The sequence below is a fragment of the Nerophis lumbriciformis genome, linkage group LG02 (assembly GCF_033978685.3).
Source record: "Nerophis lumbriciformis linkage group LG02, RoL_Nlum_v2.1, whole genome shotgun sequence".
NCBI lineage: Eukaryota > Metazoa > Chordata > Actinopteri > Syngnathiformes > Syngnathidae > Nerophis > Nerophis lumbriciformis.
The window spans coordinates 10700789-10722500 of NC_084549.2; the positions used below are offsets into that span (position 1 = coordinate 10700789).

The 21712-nt window shown below is 40.3% G+C and overlaps 1 protein-coding gene across 3 annotated transcripts in view; it reads right to left on the minus strand.

Annotated features, from left to right (window-relative positions):
• Positions 1-21712, minus strand: part of dlg5a (discs, large homolog 5a (Drosophila)) — a 223529-nt gene that overhangs the window by 113394 nt on the left and 88423 nt on the right. For all 3 annotated transcript variants that reach the window (XM_061936460.1, XM_061936531.1, XM_061936380.1), the window contains exons 3-5: positions 15150-15324; positions 14811-14954; positions 11263-11446 (exon numbers count right to left, since the gene is read on the minus strand). In XM_061936460.1, the coding sequence (XP_061792444.1) occupies positions 11263-11446; positions 14811-14954; positions 15150-15324 (503 nt within the window). The remainder of the gene's footprint in view (positions 1-11262; positions 11447-14810; positions 14955-15149; positions 15325-21712) is intronic.

Genomic DNA, 21712 nt, shown 5'->3' on the forward strand with positions numbered 1-21712 from the left:
CGGAGGTCATTTGCGGCCCACAGCTAATGTTTTAAAGGCCCACAGCACATTCTAAATATACTATTAAAATAAACAAAAACATAACAAAAGTGAAATAAAAAAGCTTAAAGGTTAAATGTAATTTAGAAAAAGTTGCAATGTTGACTAATAAAACAAAATTGTTTTTTTTTTCTTTCAAACTGTCATTGCTCAAAACATAATATTGAATCAAAATCAATGTTATTATGAATTATTGACCTATCCAAGGTTCCCATTACTTCACATCAAATATTCCACTAAGAAAAATATTTTTGGTGGAAGATTTTGCAAATTTGGTAAATAAATAACCCAAAAATTTATATTTTGTCATTTTTGACACAATTGGAAAAGCATACGGTCAAAACTTTCCTCCCAACCCATTATCAGCCATTTTTGGCGTATGCCCCGATAACATGTGCCCGGTACCACTAAAACACGCTGTTGCTTTTACGACCTTGCTGGCCAGGCGATTGATCTTGTTTAATTGGTAGCTGGCTCGCCCCCCATCACACGGCCGTTGGATTAGAGAGGTTCTCTACAATCTAAAACTGGAAAAACTTAGGTTTTCGCTAAAAGGCTCGGCTCAAGCATTTGAAAGCTCATGGAGTCCTTTTTTGCTGTATGTCAACTCTCTTGACCTATGCCCAGACGCAGATGAGGAATAATCTCCCTTTTATTTATTAGTATTATTTTATTCTATTTTTATATTATTATATATTATTATTATTATTATTTAATTTTTTATTTTATTATCATTATATATATATATATATTTTTTTTAATATATACATAAATTTTTTTTTTTTTTCTCCCTCTCTCTCCTTTTCATCCCGTCTGTCTGTCTCTGGCCTCGTATGTGTGTGTGTGTGTGTGAGAATGTGTCTGTCTTTGTCGTCCGTCTTGTTATATAATTGTGCCATTTGTCCCTCGTTGGTGGGACCTGAGTGGGGTGGGAGGGTGGGTGGGTGGTTTGGGTTTTAAGGGAAAGGGTGTGAATAATTTACTGACTTTAAAATTGTACTGTTTCGACTTGCACTTTTTTCTGTCTATTTGAAAATGCCAATAAAAAAAGTTGGAAAAAAATTTAAAAAAATTATATTTTGTTTTTTTCTTACTGTACTGAAAATGAACCGAACCGTGACCTCTAAACCGAGGTCCGAACCGAACCGAAATTTTTGTGTACCGTTACACCCCTACTAACAATACATCTTTTTTTTTCGTCTCTGTTCTGTATGAACGAGAGTGATGCCAAACAAAGTTGACCTAGCAATTTTACAACTTCAGGCTTATTAATAGAGGAACCTTGGCCTGCTTAATGTACTGTGTTCTGTGTGAAAGCCACGATAATTGCCAGACGTCTTGTTACAGTATGGCTCAAATAATGCTTTTTTTGCAGGGCCACTGTTAGAAAAAATCTCTTCCATCCATCCATCTTCTTCCGCTTATCCGAGGTCGGGTCGCGGGGGCAGCAGCCTAAGCAGGGAAGCCCAGACTTCCCTCTCCCCAGCCACTTCATCCAGCTCCTCCCGGGGGACCCCGAGGCGTTCCCAGGCCAGCCGGGAGACATAGTCTTCCCAACGTGTCCTGGGTCTTCCCCGCGGCCTCCTACCGGTCGGACGTGCCCTAAACACCTCTCTAGGGAGGCGTTCGGGTGGCATCCTGACCAGATGCCCGAACCACCTCATCTGGCTCCTCTCGATGTGGAGGAGCAGCGGCTTTACTTTGAGCTCACCCCGGATGGCAGAGCTTCTCACCCTATCTCTAAGGGAGAGCCCCGCCACCCGGCGGAGGAAACTCATTTCGGCCGCTTGTACCCGTGATCTTGTCCTTTCGGTCATAACCCAAAGCTCATGACCATAGGTGAGGATGGGAACGTAGATCGACCGGTAAATTGAGAGCTTTGCCTTCCGGCTCAGCTCCTTCTTCACCACAACGGACCGATACAGCGTCCGCATTACTGAAGACGCCGCACCGATCCGCCTGTCGATCTCACGATTCACTCTTCCCTCACTCGTGAACAAGACTCCGAGGTACTTGAACTCCTCCACTTGGGGCAAGATCTCCTCCCCAACCCGGAGATGGCACTCCACCCTTTTCCGGGCGAGAACCATGGACTCGGACTTGGAGGTGCTGATTCTCATCCCAGTCGCTTCACACTCAGCTGCGAACTGATCCAGTGAGAGCTGAAGATCCTGGCCAGATGAAGCCATCAGGACCACATCATTTGCAAAAAGCAGTCCACATGTGTTTTGTGGACTTGGAGAAGGCATTCGACCGTGTCCCTCGGGAAGTCCTGTGGGGAGTGCTCAGAGAGTATGGGGTATCGGACTGTCTTATTGTGGCAGTCCGATTCCTGTATGATCAGTGCCAGAGCTTGGTCCGCATTGCCGGTAGTAAGTCGGACACGTTTCCAGTGAGGGTTATGACTCCGCCAAGGCTGCCCTTTGTCACCGATTCTGTTCAAAAAATCTCTTACCAATTCAAAACTACATTTTTAAACCATTCACTGGTCTGTCTGTCTCAAAGAGACCAAGTCAATAGTCTCAGTAGGGATGTATATCGTCAAGATTTTATGGAAACGATATCCTTATCGATATTCCTTATTGGTATTTATCAGTACTACCGTATTTTTCGGAGTATAAGTCGCTCCGGAGTATAAGTCGCACCGGCCGAAAATGCATAATAAAGAAGGAAAAAAACATATATAAGTCGCATTTTGGGGGGGAAATGTATTTGATAAAGCCCAACACCAAGAATAGACATTTGAAAGGCAATTTAAAATGAATAAAGAATAGTGAACAACAGGCTGAATAAGTGTACGTTATATGAGGCATAAATAACCAACTGGTATGTTAACGTAACATATTATGGTAAGAGTCATTCAAATAACTATAACATATAGAACATGCTATACGTTTACCAAACAATCTGTCACTCCTAATCGCTAAATCCCATGCAATCTTATACGTTATTTGATATTTTACAGTAATGTGTTAATAATTTCACACATAAGTCGCTCCTGAGTATAAGTTGCACCCTCGGAAAAAAATGTGACTTATAGTCCGAAAAATACGGTATATGTAATTGGTGTAAAAAAAGATTTTAAAAAAACATTTTATTACAATTTTTACTGGCACAAGAGATTAACAATATGTAACATTTACTTGTTCAAATGTTCTTGTAATCAGACCATATTTTTTGGTATATTACCGTATTTTTCGGACTATAAGTCGCAGTTTTTTTTTCATAGTTTGGCCGGGGGTGCGACTTATACGTAAAATATGTCTATTTTTGGTGTTGGGTTTTATCAAATAAATTTCCCCAAAAAATGCGACTTATACTCCAGTGCGACTTATATATGTTTTTTTCCTTCTTTATTATGCATTTTCGGTAGGTGCGTCTTATACTCCGGTGCGACTTATAGTCCGAAAAATACGGTAGCGGGTATTTTTCACCTGACATGTTTCGACTGTCATCTGCAGTGTTCTTCAGAAGTGAAGTGAAGTGATGTGAATTATATTTATATAGCGCTTTTCTCTAGTGTCTCAAAGCGCTTTTACATAGTGAAACCAAATTTCTGAGTTACATTTAAACCAGTGTGGGTGGCACTAGAGCAGGTGGGTAAAGTGTCTTGCCCAAGGCCACAACAGCAGTGACTGGGATGGCGGGAAGCGGTGATCGAACCGGGAACCCTCAAGTTGCTGGCAGGGCCACTCTACCAACCGAGCTTTACCGACCCAATGTACTGTGTGAAAGGCACGATAATTTATACATACATATATATATATATATATATATATATATATACATACAAAAAAAAATTATATATATATATAATATAATATAATAATATTTGATATTTTACAGTATTGTGTTAATAATTTCACACATAAATCGCTCCTGAGTATAAGTCGCACCCACGACCAAACTATGAAAACAACTGCGACTTATAGTCCGAAAAATACAGTAAATGTGTTTTTTATTTTTAATCCATTTGCAAAAAAATTCTAAAAACAACTTTTTCAGCTTGTCATTATGGGGTATTGTTTGTAGAATTTTCAAGACAAAAATGTATATACTCAATTTTGGAAAAAGGCTTTAAGGTGACAAAATGTAAAAAATGTGAAGCGCTAGCGGCTAATATCCCTTCATGGTGCAAAACCACTTCTAAATCAGTAATCCTCCCCTCCAAGGCGACAAATAAACTACGTTTCTTACGAATATCATCACTGGAGGACGGGAATAGCTAAACATGCTACACTACACACTGTATGGAAGGATATGCTAACTGCTAATCGTAAACTGGAGCTCTTGAATGTAAGTAAACAAGTTGTATTGACAGCTACAATACCAAGTAGAACAGTAACATGTTGATACCACAGAGGTTATATCAATGATACAGTATGCTTGTCGCTGTCAGATTTGCAGGACGCAACTAGGAAGTGTCATCAACATACATTATCCCGTTATGACGATAATATTCAAAGCGCTACACTGCAGAAACTGAAATCTAAGTAAGATTAAATATCTCAAATAAGGGTGATATTTGCTTATTTTCTGTCTGACAAGATAATTGTTCTAACGAAGAAGATTTAAAGTTAGAGTGTTTACTTGGTTTAAGGGTTTTGGTCCTAAATGATCTCAGTAAGATATTACAGCTTGTTACTGAGATGTTATGACCTATATTGAGTAAAACATGCTTGAAACTAGAATATCAACTGTTGCAAAGCTGTGTCATCAACACTCACAAGTATAAAACTACTTTTTTAAAGTAATAATTTCTTATTTCAAGCATGAAAAAAAAAATCATGACTGACACAATTGTGTCTCATAATTAAAACAGATGACAGCCAAATGGACTTTGCTGTTTTATTTTCAATGAAACAATAGAAAATACGTACTCATATAGTAGTACAGTTATTAGTGAGAATAAACTTATTTTAAGTAGAGATGTCCGATAATATCGGCCTGCCGATATTATCGGCCGATAAATGCTTTAAAATGTAATATCGGAAATTATCGGTATCATTTTTTTTATCATCGGTATCGTTTTTTGTTTTTATTAAATCAACATAACAAACACAAGATACACTTACAATTAGTGCACCAACCCAAAAAACCTCCCTCCCCCATTTACACTCATTCACACAAAAGGGTTGTTTTGCTGTTATTAATATTCTGGTTCCTACATTATATATCAATATATATCAATACAGTCTGCAAGGGATACAGTCTGCTGGTCCACTAATCGTACTAATCTTTAACAGTTAATTTGACTCATTTTCATTAATTACTAGTTTCTATGTAACTGTTTTTATATTGTTTTACTTTCTTTTTTATTCAAGAAAATGTTTTAAATTTATCTTTTTTAAAAAAAATTTTTTTTTAAAAAGGACTTTATCTTTACCATACCTGGTTGTCCAAATTAGGCATAATAATGTGTTGATTCCACGACTGTATACATCGGTATCGGTTGATATCGGTATCGGTAATTAAGAGTTGGACAATATCGGAATATCGGCAAAAAGCCATTATCGGACATCCCTAATTTTAAGGATTTTTTGGGTCCATTGAGGTTAGCTAATTTTATTTGTTTTGGAAAGTCTTGACAAGCCAAATTTTCTTGTTCTATTGGCAGATAATTTTGCTTAGTTCAAATAAAATACCCCTAATTTTTATTTATTTTTTTCCTTCTTTTTGAACACTGCCTTTTTGCAGTGTATCAGAGTTTATATAATTTTAAATTGGCTATAGTCTATATTGAGCAACCCTAATTTTCTAGGTCAAAGCACCATCAAAAGAAAAGTGCTGTACATGTTGGGTAAATACATTAAAATGATCAACCAATAAATTAATAAATAAAATAAAAGCTCAAATAAAATAGCTGATAAAAGCAAATAAAATGTATAAAGTATTTAAAACATTACTAGGGCTGCAACAACTAATCGATTAAATCGATTAAAATTGATTATAAAAATAGTTGGCGATTAATTTAGTCATCGATTCGTAGGATCTATGCTATGCGCATAGGCTACTTTAAAAAAAAAAATATATATATATATATATATATATTTTTTTTATTTTTTATTTTTTATTTTTTTAAATAAACCTTTATTTCTAAACTGCAACATTTACAAACAGCTGAGAAACAATCAAAATAAGTATGGTGCCAGTATGCTGTTTTTTTCCCAATAAAATACTGGAAAGGATAGAAATGTAGTTTGTCTCTTTTATCCGACTATTAATCGATTAATCAAAGTAATAATCGACAGATTAATCGATGATCAAATTAGTTATTAGTTGCAGCCCTAAACATTACTAAAAAGCCTTTAAAAGTCTTAATTGTCACTGATGTGCTCACTTTGTAAAGTATCAACATTTTACAACAGAAGCTATTAACATACCTGCCAACTTTTCAAATCAGAAAAACCTAGTAGCCAGGGTCCATACCTAGTTGTCCAAATTAGGCATAATAATGTGCGTCTTTGTCCAGGACAAAGACGCAAAATGATTATTAGCATTCAGACAGGTTAAAATCTTGCTAAAACCATCACTGTTTGGGCAACGAAAAACGTTGAAAGTTTTCCACTTGTATCGCTAGCAACGGCATTAGACTTGTGTTTTTTTGTCCCAACGTGGTCTTTTACATCGCTAATTCCTCCGTGTCCGATCGAAAAATCTTGTCTGCACAAGGTGCAATTCGCGTAGTTTTCACCCTTTTTGGAACGGATAATTATTCCCGGATAGGCTTTTGAATATTCTTCACGGAATGACTGCAGTTTTCTTTTTGGTTTATAGACTCGTTTGCGATTTTTCTCCGGCTGATTCCATGATCGTTAGCTCGTTTGGAAACAATGGCAACTGTATGGCGTCACATCATGCCAAAAATCAGAGCGCATAAAAACTGTTATCGCGCGCTGATTCTCCACTTCGTGCGCGCGCGACACCATTTTGCGCGCGCGTGGTGCCTTTCTGCGCGCTCTCTGTGTACTCCTGGCATCTCTCCTCGCGCTGTCATGTTTCTTTTTGGCACTTTGGGGACGGGTATGCTTAGACGGCCCCTCCTTTCTGATTGGCTCTGAGCATTTTTCATATGACCAATCATTCTCCAGCGTAGCAACGTTGTAGCCATCTTACCTCGGACATCTAGCCTCAATCATTACATTGATGTCAATGGTACATTTACTAATTAAATTACCATAACTTGCTCGATTTTCGACCAATTTACAAACGGTTTCCCTTGTTACAAATCGTATTACATGTAGATATGACATAGGATGCTGTACCTGTTGAAATTACCTCTTTCACTTTAAAAAAAAAAAGACTTAATTGTGCAACATAGTTGTGTAGGGTCAGTGTTAGTCAGTTCTCTGATTATTTTAAACTGTTTCAGAATACATTATTAAAAGCTATTTTTAACATTTTAAAAACAAAATTTAAAGATTATTTCATTAATTTGATGGCTGAATCAAAAGAAATTCCATAAATTAGAAAACAAATGTTCAAGAAGAAGTGAAAATATAAAATAATGTTATGGTTGGATGTTATTGCTGGTGGACCAGTTCTGGCTGAAATATGTGATTATGGTGTTTGTTGTCTTATTATTTATTTAGGTCACATTTTGTATTACCCTGTATTGTGTTTATGTGGTATGAAATAACCTTCATCAGCGCGCGACATTTTTTTATCCACTTCTTTCTCTGTAAATCTTGATACATATTGACGATGACCCGCCCTGCTATACTTCTGATTGGCTCTGAGCATTTTTCAGCATTTTTCGCCTGACCAATCAGAAAGGAGGGGCCGTCTAAGCATACCCGCCCCCAAAGTGCCAAAAAGAAACATGACAGCGCGAGGAGAGATGCCAGGAGTACACAGAGAGCGCGCAGAAAGGCACCGCGCGCGCGCTAAAAGGCACCACGCGCGCGCAAAATGGTGTCGCGCGCGAACGAAGTGGAGAATCAGCGCGCGATAACAGTTTTTATGCGTTCGGATTTTTGGCACTAATGTGACGCCATACAACTGGTGCCTCGTGCTTGGCAGCGGTGCTATAAATAGCCTCGCGCATGGCATTCGGAATGGCTCGATAGGAAGTTACGGGAAGCAGTGTCGATTGTCATTGTTATTACGCGATTTCGTGAATAAAACTTTAAAAAAAATTATTTTTTTTAATTAATGAAAAACCGTATTTTTTATCACTGCAACCGTAACCCGGAATAGGTTGATGAAAACCGTACTAATTACGGGAAAACCGGAGTAGTTGGCAGGTATGTATTAACAGTAAATTAGCAATTTGAATACCGTATTTTTCGGACTATAAGTCGCAGTTTTTTTGCATGCGACTTATACTCAGGAGCGACTTATGTGTGAAATTATTAACACATTACCGTAAAATATCAAATAATATTATTTATTTCATTCACGTAAGAGACTAGACATATAATATTTCATGGGATTTAGCGATTAGGAGTGACAGATTGTTTGGTAAACGTATAGCATGTTCTATATGTTATAGTTATTTGAATGACGTTCTCAGTTGGTTATTTATGCGTCATATAACGTACACTTATTCAGCCTGTTGTTCACTATTCTTTTTTATTTTAAATTGCCTTTCAAATGTCTATTCTTGGTGTTGGCTTTTATTAAACAAATTTCCCCCAAAAATGCGACTTATACATGTTTTTTTCCTTCTTTATTATGCATTTTCGGCAGGTGCGACTTATACCCCGAAAAATACGGTAAATACATTAAAAAGATCAACCAATAAATGAATTAATAAAATTTAAAAAAACTAGCTGATAAAAGCAAATAAAAATTAATAAAATATTTAAAACATTACTAAAAAGCCTTTAAACGTCTTAATTGTCACTGATGTACTCACTTTGTAAAGTATCAACATTTTACAACAGAAGCTATTAACAGTAAATTAGCAATTTGAATAATAATAATAGTTTTGAGAAAATACAACTGAAAATGACGCAGTAAGTAAGATCCTACTTATATCAGCGGCCAAATTAGTAGCCTGCATCCACTTTGAAGTGGTTCTATTATCATTTAAATGACAAAAAAAAGATATTTCTGCGATAAATATGAATAGATTTTAGGCCGTATGGCCCATTCCTAGCATGCAGCTAATTATCTGTTGGGACCTGCATGAAAGGAACAGCCCTTTGCTTGATCTTTAAGTCAATGAAGCTGTATTGGAGTCAAATAGTCCATGTGTGCTGTGCTTAGACTTAGCAGCAGGTGGCGTCAAAGTGCAAGCTTTGATCTATTTTCTTTGTTCACAGTGTTAATAAATCTAGCACCACTCTCACGGATGCCTTGTTCGCACCTTAAGCTTTGCAGCGAGCGACAATAAAACAAAATGGCCAGCTTACACAACTACCAGCAGCGTGTGTCCTTGAGTTGGCATTATTCATTCGGTGTGAGTCTCATTACTGTAGATCTTGCTGATATCACCTGCTGGAACCCTGTGAGAGCTGCAGTGCCCGGAGGGCTGTATTAACCTTGTCCACGCAGCACATATCCTGATCTTGTCGCGACATGCTTTAGGTCAGCGTAGCCTTTGGCCAAGCCGAAGCCAAAGCTTGCCCTTTTCCACAGAAATGCTCTGTGTGCACCCTCACCGTAACACTATGTGGGTCAGAGCATCCTTTGCTGCCCAGCATACTTCACATCTTCAAGTATATACAAACCCCAAAACTAATGAAGTTGACACATTGTGTAAATGGTAAATAAAAACATTTGATTTGCAAATTATTTTCAACTTATATTCAATTGAATAGACTGCAAAGACAATATATTTAACGTTCGAACTGTAAATTTTTTGCAAATAGCTCATTTGGAAATTGATGCCTACAACATGTTTCAAAAAAGCTGGCACAAGTGGCAAAAAAGACTGAAGAAGTTGAAGAATGCTCATCAAACACTTATTTGGAACATCCCACAGGTGAACAGGCTAATTGGGAACAGGTGGGTGCCATGATTGGGTATAAAAAGTAGCTTCCATGAAACGCTCAGTCATTCACAAACAAGGATGGGGGCGAGGGTCACCACTTTGTGAACAAATGCCTGAGGAAATTGTTTAAGAACAACATATCTCAACCAGCTATTGCAAAGGAATTACAGTCCGTAATAACATTTAAAAGGTTCAGAGAATCTGGAGAAATCACTGCACTTAAGCCATGATATTATGGACCTTCGATCCCTCGGGCGGTACTGCATCAAAAACAGACATCAGTGTGTAAAGGATATCACCACATGGGCTCAGGAACACTTCATAAAACCACTGTCTCAGTAACTATAGTTTGTCGTTACGTCTGTAAGTGCAAGTTAAAACTCTACAATGCAAAGCGAAAGCCATTTATCAACAACACCCAGGGCTGGGCCCGAGCTCATCTAAAATGGACTGCTGAGGTCTGACGAGTCCACATTTCAAATTGTTTTTGGAAACTGTGGACGTCATGTCTTCCGGACTGAAGAGGAAAAGAACCATCCAGACTGTTATAGGCACAAAGTTCAAAAGGCAGCATCTGGGATGGTATGGGGGTGTATTAGTGCCCAAGGCATGGGTAACTTACACATCTGTGAAGGCACCATTAATGCTGAAAGGTACATACAGGTTTTGGAGCAACATATGTTGCCATCTAAGCAACGTCTTTTTCATGGACGCCCCTGCTTATTTCAGCAAGACAATGCCAAGCCACATTCTGCACATGTAACAACAGCGTGGCTTTGTAGTAAAAGAGTGCGGGTACTAGACTGGCCTGCTTGTAGTCCAGACCTGTCTCCCATTGGAAATGTGTGGTGCATTATGAAGCCTAAAATACCACAACGGAGACCCCCGGACTGTTGAACAACTTAAGCTGTACATCAAGCAAGAATGGGAAATAATTCCACCTGAAACGCTTCAAAAATTGGTCTCCTCAGTTCCCAAACGTTTACTGAGTGTTGTTAAAAGGAAAGGCCATGTAACACAGTGGTAAAAATGCCCCTTTGCCAACTTTTTTGCGATGTGTTGCTGCCATTAAACTCTAAGTTAATGATTATTTGCTACAAAAAAAATGTAGTTTCTCAGTTGGAACATTAAATATCTTGTCTTCGCAGTCCATTCAATTGAATATAAGTTGAAAAGTATTTGCAAATCATTATATTCGGTTTTTATTTACCATTTCCACAACGTGCCCACTTTACTGGTTTTGGGTTTTTGCACACAGTATATACACCTTTAGTGGACTTTACCTGCTGCTGTTGCAGTCGCAGGTCTGACAGTTCCTGCTGATCTTGACCATGGAGCCGTTTGAGCTCCTCGCAGTTCTGTTTCAGGTGGTTGTGCTCTCGCACCAGTTGGGTGTTGTCCCTCCTCAGCGTCTCCATCTCTTCTTTCAGCTGCGTCTGCTCGGCCAGGACACGACTGTGCAGCATGCTGGGGAGAGCAAACGCCCACAGGAGGTGAGCGAGGAGGGACTTTTGCACGCATTTTCAGGTGATGTGTGACAGACGGAATGTAGAAACATCCACATTGGACTTAGGGGCACGACACAAGTCTAAATAGATGTTCATTGGTGGTGAGCTAGTACAATAATTTTCTGACTATAAAGCACACTTAAATCCTTTCATTTTCTCAAAACTCGACAGTACGCCTTATAACCCGGTGCGCCTAATGTACAGAATAATATTGTGCTTACCGACCTCAAAGCTATTTTATTTGGTACATGGTGAAATGATAAGTGTGACCAGTAGATGGCAGTCACACATAAGAGATACGTGTAGACTGCAACATGACCAATGTTCCCTCTAATGTTTCATCTTGTGTGAGCAAAGGCAAAAACTCCCTGAGCATTCAGTGGAGCCCATGTGAGCAACATCAGCAACACACCTGTCCCAAACCTGACTAAATAACAAGTTCAATCTCCATCCATCCATCCATTTTCTACCGCTTGTCCCTTTCGGGGTCGCTGGAGCCTATCTCAGCTGCATTCGGGCGGAAGGCGGTGTACACCCTGGACAAGTGCCCACCTCATCGCAGGGCCAACACAGATAGACAGACAACATTCTCTTATTATTATAATCAAATGACAGCAGTCATTTCCATGAGGTTGTTTTCCAATATAAGTGTTTAGGCCCACTTACAATGACAATAACAAAAAACATTGTTTTTCATGAACTGTGTACTTGCATTGTTTGTCTAGGTGGAGGTCCTGCTTTGGAAATAATTTGTACCTCTTTCAGACTTTGCATTTAGTTTCCATTAAAACATTCACATGTTGCACAATGAGATGTAAGCAGGGGATCATGTCTACATTCCTGCAACTTCCTGTTTGTAAAAAATATATTTTTATTAGTATTTATTTAATATACTAACAGCATTTCATGATTAATATTTATAAATTAAGATTCTTAATAAATGACACTAGAATAAGCACACATTTGATTGGTAAATCATAGTGTAACGACCTGGAATGACACTTAATGTGTGGTGTTGGAGTTGTCCGGCTTTTTGTGTGGCTGCAAACGCATCACTGTCTAAGTGCCATATGTGCATGTGTTGGCGCAAGTGAGAAAGAGCGAGCGGCTGCTGTTGATATAACAAAGTTGCTTTTGGTCTGGTTTGTACTGCAGAAAATGACCAGTTTTGCTAGATATAATTTTTTTTACTAATGTTTTGGTGATGTGTTTATGGCCGACAATAAAGAGTTTGCTCAGTAAAGTGATGGATGGAATTAATGTCCTCAAAGCGTCTCGACAGACGTTACAATATTTGAACAATGATGACGAAAACTGTTTTCTCTGTCGTGTACATGTGTCGAAAATTGTTTTGCGCTTATGTTTTTTAAAATTTTGTGCGTGGCATAGATTTGCCGTGCGCGAAGGACGCTTGAGCAGTGCGCAATTGCACAGGCGCGCACCTTAGAGGGAACGTTGAATGTGACTCAAGTAAACAACACCAAAATGTTATATGTTCCATTGAAAATATCGAACATTACACACGGCGCTCAAAAATCTATCAAAATGTTTTAGTGCGACTTTGGTAAGCTATGAAGCTGCACCGCTTGATGGATTGTACTGTGCTTCAACATACGAGTATTATTATGGTGTGTGTATAAGGTAAGACATTATCTGGCGTTTTGTTACGTAATATTATGCAAAAGCAACTTTTTTTACCTTTTGATCTGTATTTGGGATCTGCATAAGTCCGGAAAATTTGCGCGCATCCGCCTTTGTAGTCTGTGCCGATTACGTGGTCGATAAACATCTTATTTTTCTCTATCTTCTTGTTATGGGACATTCATCCTCCGCTGTTGCCATTTCTAATATAAAGTAGTGTAAAGTTCTTACTTATATCTGTCAGTAAACTCGCCATGAAAGTGCTAAAACATACCAGTGTAGTGAGTTTACATTATCCACCCAAGGAACTTTAGTTATTAGAGAGTTCCGGTTGGACGGTTTTTCACGGTACACATTTCCGGTGTTGTTGTTGTTGCACTAGTGAGCCGGGGATGAGGAGATGCTTCTCCGTTATTGATTGAAGTAAAGTCTAAATGTCATTAAAACAGTTAGCGCCATCTTTTTACACTTCTTCGTCCTTGCACGCTACACCGCTACAACAAAGATGACGGGGAGAAGACGCTGCCGAAGGTGAGCCACGTAAATAAAACGGCGCATCCTGAAGTGACTTGAAGATGATCTGTAAAACATAATCTATGCAACATTTTGACCAAAGAACCACCATTAAATGTTATGTAGAGCAGTGTTTTTCAACCTTTTTTGAGCCAAGGCACATTTTTTGTGTTGAAAAAACGCGGAGGCACACCACCAGCAGAAATAATTTAAAAAAGAAACTCAGTTGACAGTAAAAAGTCGTTGTCGCAATTGTTGGATATGACTTTAAACCATAACCAAGCATGCATTACTATAGCTCTTGTCTCAAAGTAGGTGTATTTGACTTGTTTGGAGTTTTTTGCCGTTTTCCTGTGTGTAGTGTTTTAGTTCTTGTCTTGCCCTCCTATTTTGGTGGCTTTTTCTCTTGTTTTGGTATTTTCCTGTAGCAGTTTCATGTCTTCCTTTGAGCGATATTTCCCGCATCTACTTTGTTTTAGCAATCAGGAATATTTCAGTTGTTTTTATCCTTTTTTGTGGAGACATCGTTGATTGTCATGTCATGTTCGGATGTACATTGTCTTTGCTCCACAGTAAGTCTTTGCTGTCGTCCAGCATTCTGTTTTTAATTTGTAGCCAATTCAGTTTTAGTTTTGTTCTGCATAGCCTTCTCTAAGCTTCAATGCATTTTCTTAGGGGCACTCACCTTTTGTTTATTTTTGGTTTAAACAGCTTTTTACCTGCACACTGCCTCCCGCTGTTTCCGACATCTACAAAGCAATTAGCTACCTGCTGCCACCTACTGATATGGAAGAATATTACACGGTTACTCTGCCGAGCTCTAGACAGCACCGACACTCAACAACAACACGCCATTTGCAGACTATAATTACTGGTTTGCAAAAAGCATTTTTAACCCAAATAGGTGAAATTAGATAATCTCCCACGGCACACCAGACTGTATCCCACGGCACACTAGTGTGCCGCGGCACAGTGGTTGAAAAACACTGATGTAGAAGACAAGGAAGTCTTTTACATTTAGAAAAAATAATAATAATATGACTCCTTTAATGCGCCCTATAATACGGTGCGCCTTTTGTATGAAAATAGACCTGAATAGACCCGCTCATCAGCAGTGCGCCCTATGGTCCGGAAAATACAGTAGTTCATTTAGCATGAAGCATACTTACTGGTAAAAGTCAGCCTCTTTGACAGCCTCTTCACACCTTTTCAGTGTTTTGGTGTGCTGGTTCTGGAGAGACTGCAAGTCTGCCATGGCTCTCATGCACTGGCTTTTTAAGCGCTCATAGTCATGGCTGGCTTTGGAATTTGGCCTTAAAGACAAGAAGGAGAGGCGAGGAATCAACACTCAGAATGGCTAAGACACAAGGACGGAAAAGAAAGTCTTGAAATTGCCAACATTTTTCAAAAGGGGTACTGATAAGCTATGTAGACGATTGAATATTTTGCATTTCAGATGAGTTAGAAGAGCTTCCATGCATATTTATTGAAACTAGAAAGCCTTCTACCTGCAGTCGTCAAAGGTGGTGCCAGGCGATGCCAAGGCCAGGCGCTTGCGTAGCTCGTCCCTCTCCCTGGTCACCTGGCGGAGCTGAAACAACACCGTGTCCAGGTTGTCACCGGGGGGCCGGTTGTCATTGATGGCGGGGGGTGGGGAGGATGCCTCGCCGTTCACAGGCGAACCTGCGAAAGAGATACGAATTGAAATGGTTAGATGCTCGATACAGCTCACATTACAAAGGAAAAGGCACGTAGAGAGATAAATCAAGGCAATACACTCCCTGGAAATAATCGCTAAGGAAAGTTTAAGAAGTGTATGTATGTTATTTTACGGTAATGTGTTAATCATTTCACACATAAGTCGCTCCTGAGTATAAGTCGCACCCCCGGCCAAACTATGAAAAAACTGCGACTTATAGTCCGAAAAATACGGTACATACTTTTTCATGAAAATCATCCGATACTGATCCCTGGCACATCCCTAATGTAAATAATTATAAATAGAGATGTCCGATAATATCGGACTGCCGATATTATCGGCCGATAAATGCTTTAATATGTAATATCGGAAATTATCGGTTTCAAAAAGTAAAATGTATGACTTTGTAAAACGCCGCTGTGTACACGGACGTAGGGAGAAGTACAGAGCGCCGATAAACCTTAAAAGGCACTGCCTTTGCGTGCCGGCCCAATCACATAATACCTACGGCTTTTCACACGCACAAGTGAATACCCCGCATACTTGGTCAACAGCCATACAGGTCACACTGAGGGTGGCCGTATAAACAACTTTAACACTGCTACAAATATGCGCCACACTGTGAACCCACACCAAACAAGAATGACAAATACATTTCGGGAGAACATCCGCACCGTAACAACATAAACACAACAGAACAAATACCCAGAAACCCTTGCAGCACTAACTCTTCCAGGACGCTACAATATACATCCCCCGCTACCCCCCACAAACCCCGCCCTCCTCATACACTCTCAGGGAGAGCATGTCCCAAAGTCCAAGCTGCTGTTTTGAGGCATGTTAAAAAAAAATAATGCACTTTGTGACTTCAATAATAAATATGGCAGTGCCATGTTGGCATTTTTTCCCATAACTTGAGTTGATTTATTTTGGAAAACCTTGTTACATTGTTTAATGCATCCAGCGGGGCATCACAACAAAATTAGGCATAATAATGTGTTAATTCCACGACTGTATATATCGGTATCGGTTGATATCGGAATAGGTAATTAAGAGTTGGACGATATCGGAATATCGGCAAAAAAGCCATTATCGGACAAGGTATTTTTCCAGAATTGTATTGCGTTGCAGTGACTAATATTGATGTTAAGGAACATAACTCGCTATATTACGATATTTATTAACCAATATGTATTAAGTCAGGGGTGTCGAACTTGTTTTCATCGAGGGCCACATGGCAGTCATGGCTGCCCTCAGAGGGCCGCTTGTTACAGTGAATGTAAGAATATAAAAGTATAATCGCCTCATTATATTATTGCCAATGCATTTGGTTATTTGATTTTTGTACGTACAAATTGATGGATAACTTGCTTTGAAATCGTAAGTCGAGGTGACAAGCAGATATTTAAGTATTTATTGTTATTTTTTACAAACTATCATACGGTATGTAATAATTAGGGGTGCTAAAAAAGTTTTTTTTATCACATTCGAATCCTGATTTTTTTTAGTAATTTTCAAAAATTTAATTTGATTTTTTTTTTTACATACATTTTTTGGGGGAAAAAAGCCATTATCGGACATCTCTAATTATAAACAAATGTTGTAGTGTGCAGTAGTAGTTAAAAAAAAAAAAAAGTTAAGATGTACTTAAAGAAATGTGCACTAAGAATGTGTACAGTGTAACTCCTACATAATCCTCTAGGGTGGGTCCAGTGCCAATGTGCTATAAATCTGGGGATGAATCTTGCGATCACAAAATCTGTAAATAGGACGAGAGAAATACATGGATGGATGTGTTTTGTGAGGTTAGAAAGAAACATGCCAGTCCAAATATTGTTTGGTTATCTTCCACTGGAAGATTTATCCTGGCTTTATGTGTGTATAAAAAGCTCTAGCAACAGACTAAACCTAATCTGAGAGGCTTCAAAAGAGGGGGCTTATCATCAGAATACCTCTACTCCAAAAAGACAAACAAATGTGTCACTAAGTAGTCACAGCTCTGCAAAAAAAAAAAGCGAACCCATGGCACAGAGACTTGGGGCAGGAAATTTAAGGGATTATGTTCATCTTTGACTCAACATTTTGGCCCTTCTGGAGGTTTATGTAACACAGCTGAGTCATTTGGACCTTAGTCAAAACTAGAGAAAACAAGCACAGCAGTGATCCTTGAAGGAAGAGGAGAACGAAGCGAGAGCTTTTTTGGCGCTCGGAGACAAAACGGAAAATCACTCGCTTCCTGAACGTTGCACATAAGGGCATCATCTGGATAACATGAGGTTGACCACATTCAGGAAAAAAAATGCCCAGGTGTGGTTTGGATTGGGGGTCGGACAAAATATCCTGATCACAATGAAACGTATCAGTATCTCTCTTATAGTCGCCGACAAAAAGTAAATAACAACCGGGGTCTTTAAACATTGGCATTAGCAGCTGTGGCTGTTATGCTTTGGACGCATGGTAGCGGTAGTTGTCGTGATCCCAAGGTGCAGAAGACAGTGTGCAAGTAGAAGATATCTGTGGAGGGGGGTGTGGCCTGCGGGCCTGCCGCGGAACGGGGTGTGCAAAGACCGGCCTCGAAGACAGCGACAGGCATACTTGCCAACCTTGAGACCTCCGATTTCGGGGGGTGGGGGGAGGGGGGTGGGGTGGGCGTGGTTGGGGGCGGGTTTGTGGTTAGGGGCGTGGTTAAGAGGGGAGGAGTATATTTACAGCTATAATTCACCAAGTCAAGTATTTCATATATATATATATATATATATATATATATATATCTCTAAGAAATACTTGACTTTCAGTGAATTCTAGCTATATATATATATATATATTTTTTTTTTTTTTTTCATTATATATATATATATATACATATATATATATATATATATGTATATAAAATAAAATAAATACTTGAATTTCAGTGTTCATTTATTTACACATATACACACACACAACACTCATCTACTCATTGTTGAGTTAAGGGTTGAATTGTCCATCCTTGTTCTAATCTCTGTCACTATTTTTCTAACCATGCTGAACACCCTCTCTGATGATGCATTGATGTGTGGCACGCACAAAAGTGCTTTCATCAAATGCATTAGAGTCTGGAATCTTCCATCTCTCCCTAGCATGGCCCAAAACCGGTCAATCTTTGCTTCCTGAGGAAGATCTTCAGTGCCAAGCACTTGGTAGTCAACTACTTCTTCCCGGAGGCTATCCAGGTCCAATCGCAGCTGCGGCTTGGAACTTACAAGCTGTTATGAGAGTAGCGTATGTGTGTGTGTGTGTGTGGCCCTTTAATAGGTGAGCATGTGAGGTGAGTGACGTCAGTGAGTGTGTGGGCGAGAGAAGAGAGGGAGCGGTAGCGTGAGTGCGGGCGGGAACTAGTTTGTTTTGTGTTGGATTGGCTGTGTGCAAGCAATCAATAAAGAAAGATTTGCAACTAATCGCCGGACTCAGGCAGGAAAGGTGCAACAAAGCGTATTTCTTCATCTTTTTTTTTTTTTTTTTATTTTTTTTTTTATGTCCTGTCCAGCTTCTCAGGCAAATCATATAGTTGATGTAGATGCCCATGACGGCTGTTCAGATTTACTTTACAAAAGAGAAGTGTAGGATACTTCTCTTGTTGCCTTATTTGTATTTGACTTTATTAAATGTATTTATATTATCATTTAGTGCAGCCGGGCCGGAGCAGGAGGGGATAGAAAGAGAAAAAAAAAAGAAGACAGAGGGGGAAATTGTGGGGACAAGAGGGGGATTAGACAGAGAGACAAAAACAACAACAGCAAACAACAACAACAACAACAATAGAGCAACATCAGCAAATATGACATGTACAAATATGATGGTAAAAGTAATAGCAAATAAGCAGTTAGCGAAAAATAAAAAATAATACAGAAATGACAATGAGCATTATTACACTACAAATGGATCAATACAAATACCAATAGAAATAGCGCTATTGATAATGAACAATACCAATAATTTACCTTTATTATCAAAAATACAGTTGTTTAAATGCAACAATACATATACGTAATGATAACTTGAGATACGAAAGAATGCAGAAAAATGGAGGGGGAGAAAGAGAAGCAACCTACATTAACCTTGTAGATTGTTATAGTCACAATAGGTTAAGCTTTGTCAGTGTGCCATGTGTTACACCCAGTTTACCCTAGGGCAACAACGTTAATATATGTTTGATGAAACGTGATTATGTGCATGAGTGTAAGTATGCATATGTACTTGTATATGTACAGAATGTGTATATGTGTTTGTACAATGAATGTATATGTACAGAATGTGTATATGTGTTTGTACAGTGAATGTATATGTACAGTATGTGTATGTGTATGTTTGTATATTGAATGTGCGTGTGGATGTACGAACATTAGGTAGGTAAATATGTACTGTATTTGTGTATGTATGTATGTGGGAGCGTAGGTACCTATGTACGTATGTGAGCATATGTGAATTTGCATGTACAATACATTCGACTCCCAGAGTGCGTGGGAGCCAGAGCACGGCCCCATCACCCCCGAGAGCCCAACCCACAAACAGGAGGCGTGGTGCCCAGGGAACCAGGGACCACCGCCCCCACGCAGCCAAGCCGGCCAGCGACAGGAACCCCAGAGCCCGACCCACCGTACCGCCCACAAGGGCCAGCAGCAGGCCGCAGACAGACGCACCCGGCAGAGGACAGGGCACGAGAAAAGCAGGGGACAGCCAGACCCCAAGCCAGCGAGAGACTACACCCCACACGGGCAGAAAGGCGAGACGCCCCGCCCGAGGGACCCAGAGACTCCCCGCAACCGGACGGGAAGACCGCCCCCGCCCCACCGGCAACCGGGCCCCCACGAGCCCACCCCCCACCCCCGGAGAGCGCGGCGAGGCCAGCCCCCGGCCACCCCACCCAAACCGGCCGCCGCAGGACCACCCAGGCACAGGGCCACGGGAACCACCCACCCCACCCGCAGGGACCCCAACGATGGAGATGGAACAACCAGCAACCGCCCCGCCGAGCCCCCCCCCTGAGGGAGGGGAAAAATTAAAAAATAATATTAATAAAATATATTTAAAAAATAAATAAATAAATAAATAAATTAATTAATTAATTAATTAATTAAAAAAAAAAAAAAAAGAATTAAAAGAAGATCACAGACATGCTGACAAACAAGGTCACTACCCCAGCAACTGGCCGACTCGCAGCACCTCGGAATACCTTGCAGCACCAAGCTACCACAATAGACGCAGGGACTAGGCCCAACAGGCCCCAACCAAGACGGGCACCCGGAAGGGATGGACAGCGGGACCCAGGAGCTCCAGACACGCAGTTCGGATGCAGTAGCCTGAGGCGTCGACCCCCGTCTGACAGGCAGGCCCAGAGCGTACCCCCAGAAATATACATACATACATACATACACACATACACATACACATACACACATACACGTATACATACCCACACATACACATATATACATATACATACACATATGTACACATACACATATATAAACATACATACATACACACACATATACATACATATACACAGTTCGTCAGCCCCGACAGCCATCACGCGCGCGCGCTGCCACCAGTCACAACATCAGCCACACCCCTGCACCAGACCCAGCAGCCACGGGCGCCCACACCACAAACAAACGGCAGCAGAAACAGCAGCCGCAATAACCCCAGACAGCCAGCACCAGCCAATCAAATCAAAGCGATCAAAGAAAAACTGCGACCAGCAACCACACGCCACCAGGGCCATGGAGACCAGCCAGCGCCAGCCCGCCGGTCAGCCCGAACGCCAACACGCAAACAAGAGACACCAACAACCCCCCCAACCAAAAGGCCCCCCACCCCAACCCAAACCCGCACAAACACACCACCGCCCAAACAACCGGGACACAGCATCCAGACCAGACACGGGGGCTGCGCCGCCACCACACCAAGTCACCAACAGAGACCCCACAGCGCAAGGTCGGGCCACACGGGCACGGACCCCATCCAACAGGAAGTGAGACCCGCGCGACGCCACACACAAATAAATAATAAGATTATTTATTATTATTTCTTCATCTTACTCGTCGTCGGCGTCGCCATGGCTGTATCTTCCTCGTTCTTCTGCTTCGTCTCCTTGTTGTGTGCGCAGTTGTGCACTGCACTCTCTCAAAGCCGTATATGTTATTGATGTTATATATGGCAGTATTGTCCTGTTCAAGAGTGTCACAACATTGCTGTTTACGGCAGACGAACTGCTTTACGGTAGACAAAAACATGACTGCTGTTGTTGTGTGTTGTTACCGCGCTGGGAGGACGTTAATGAAACTGCCTAACAATAAACCCACACAAAACCAAGAACTCGCCCTCGAT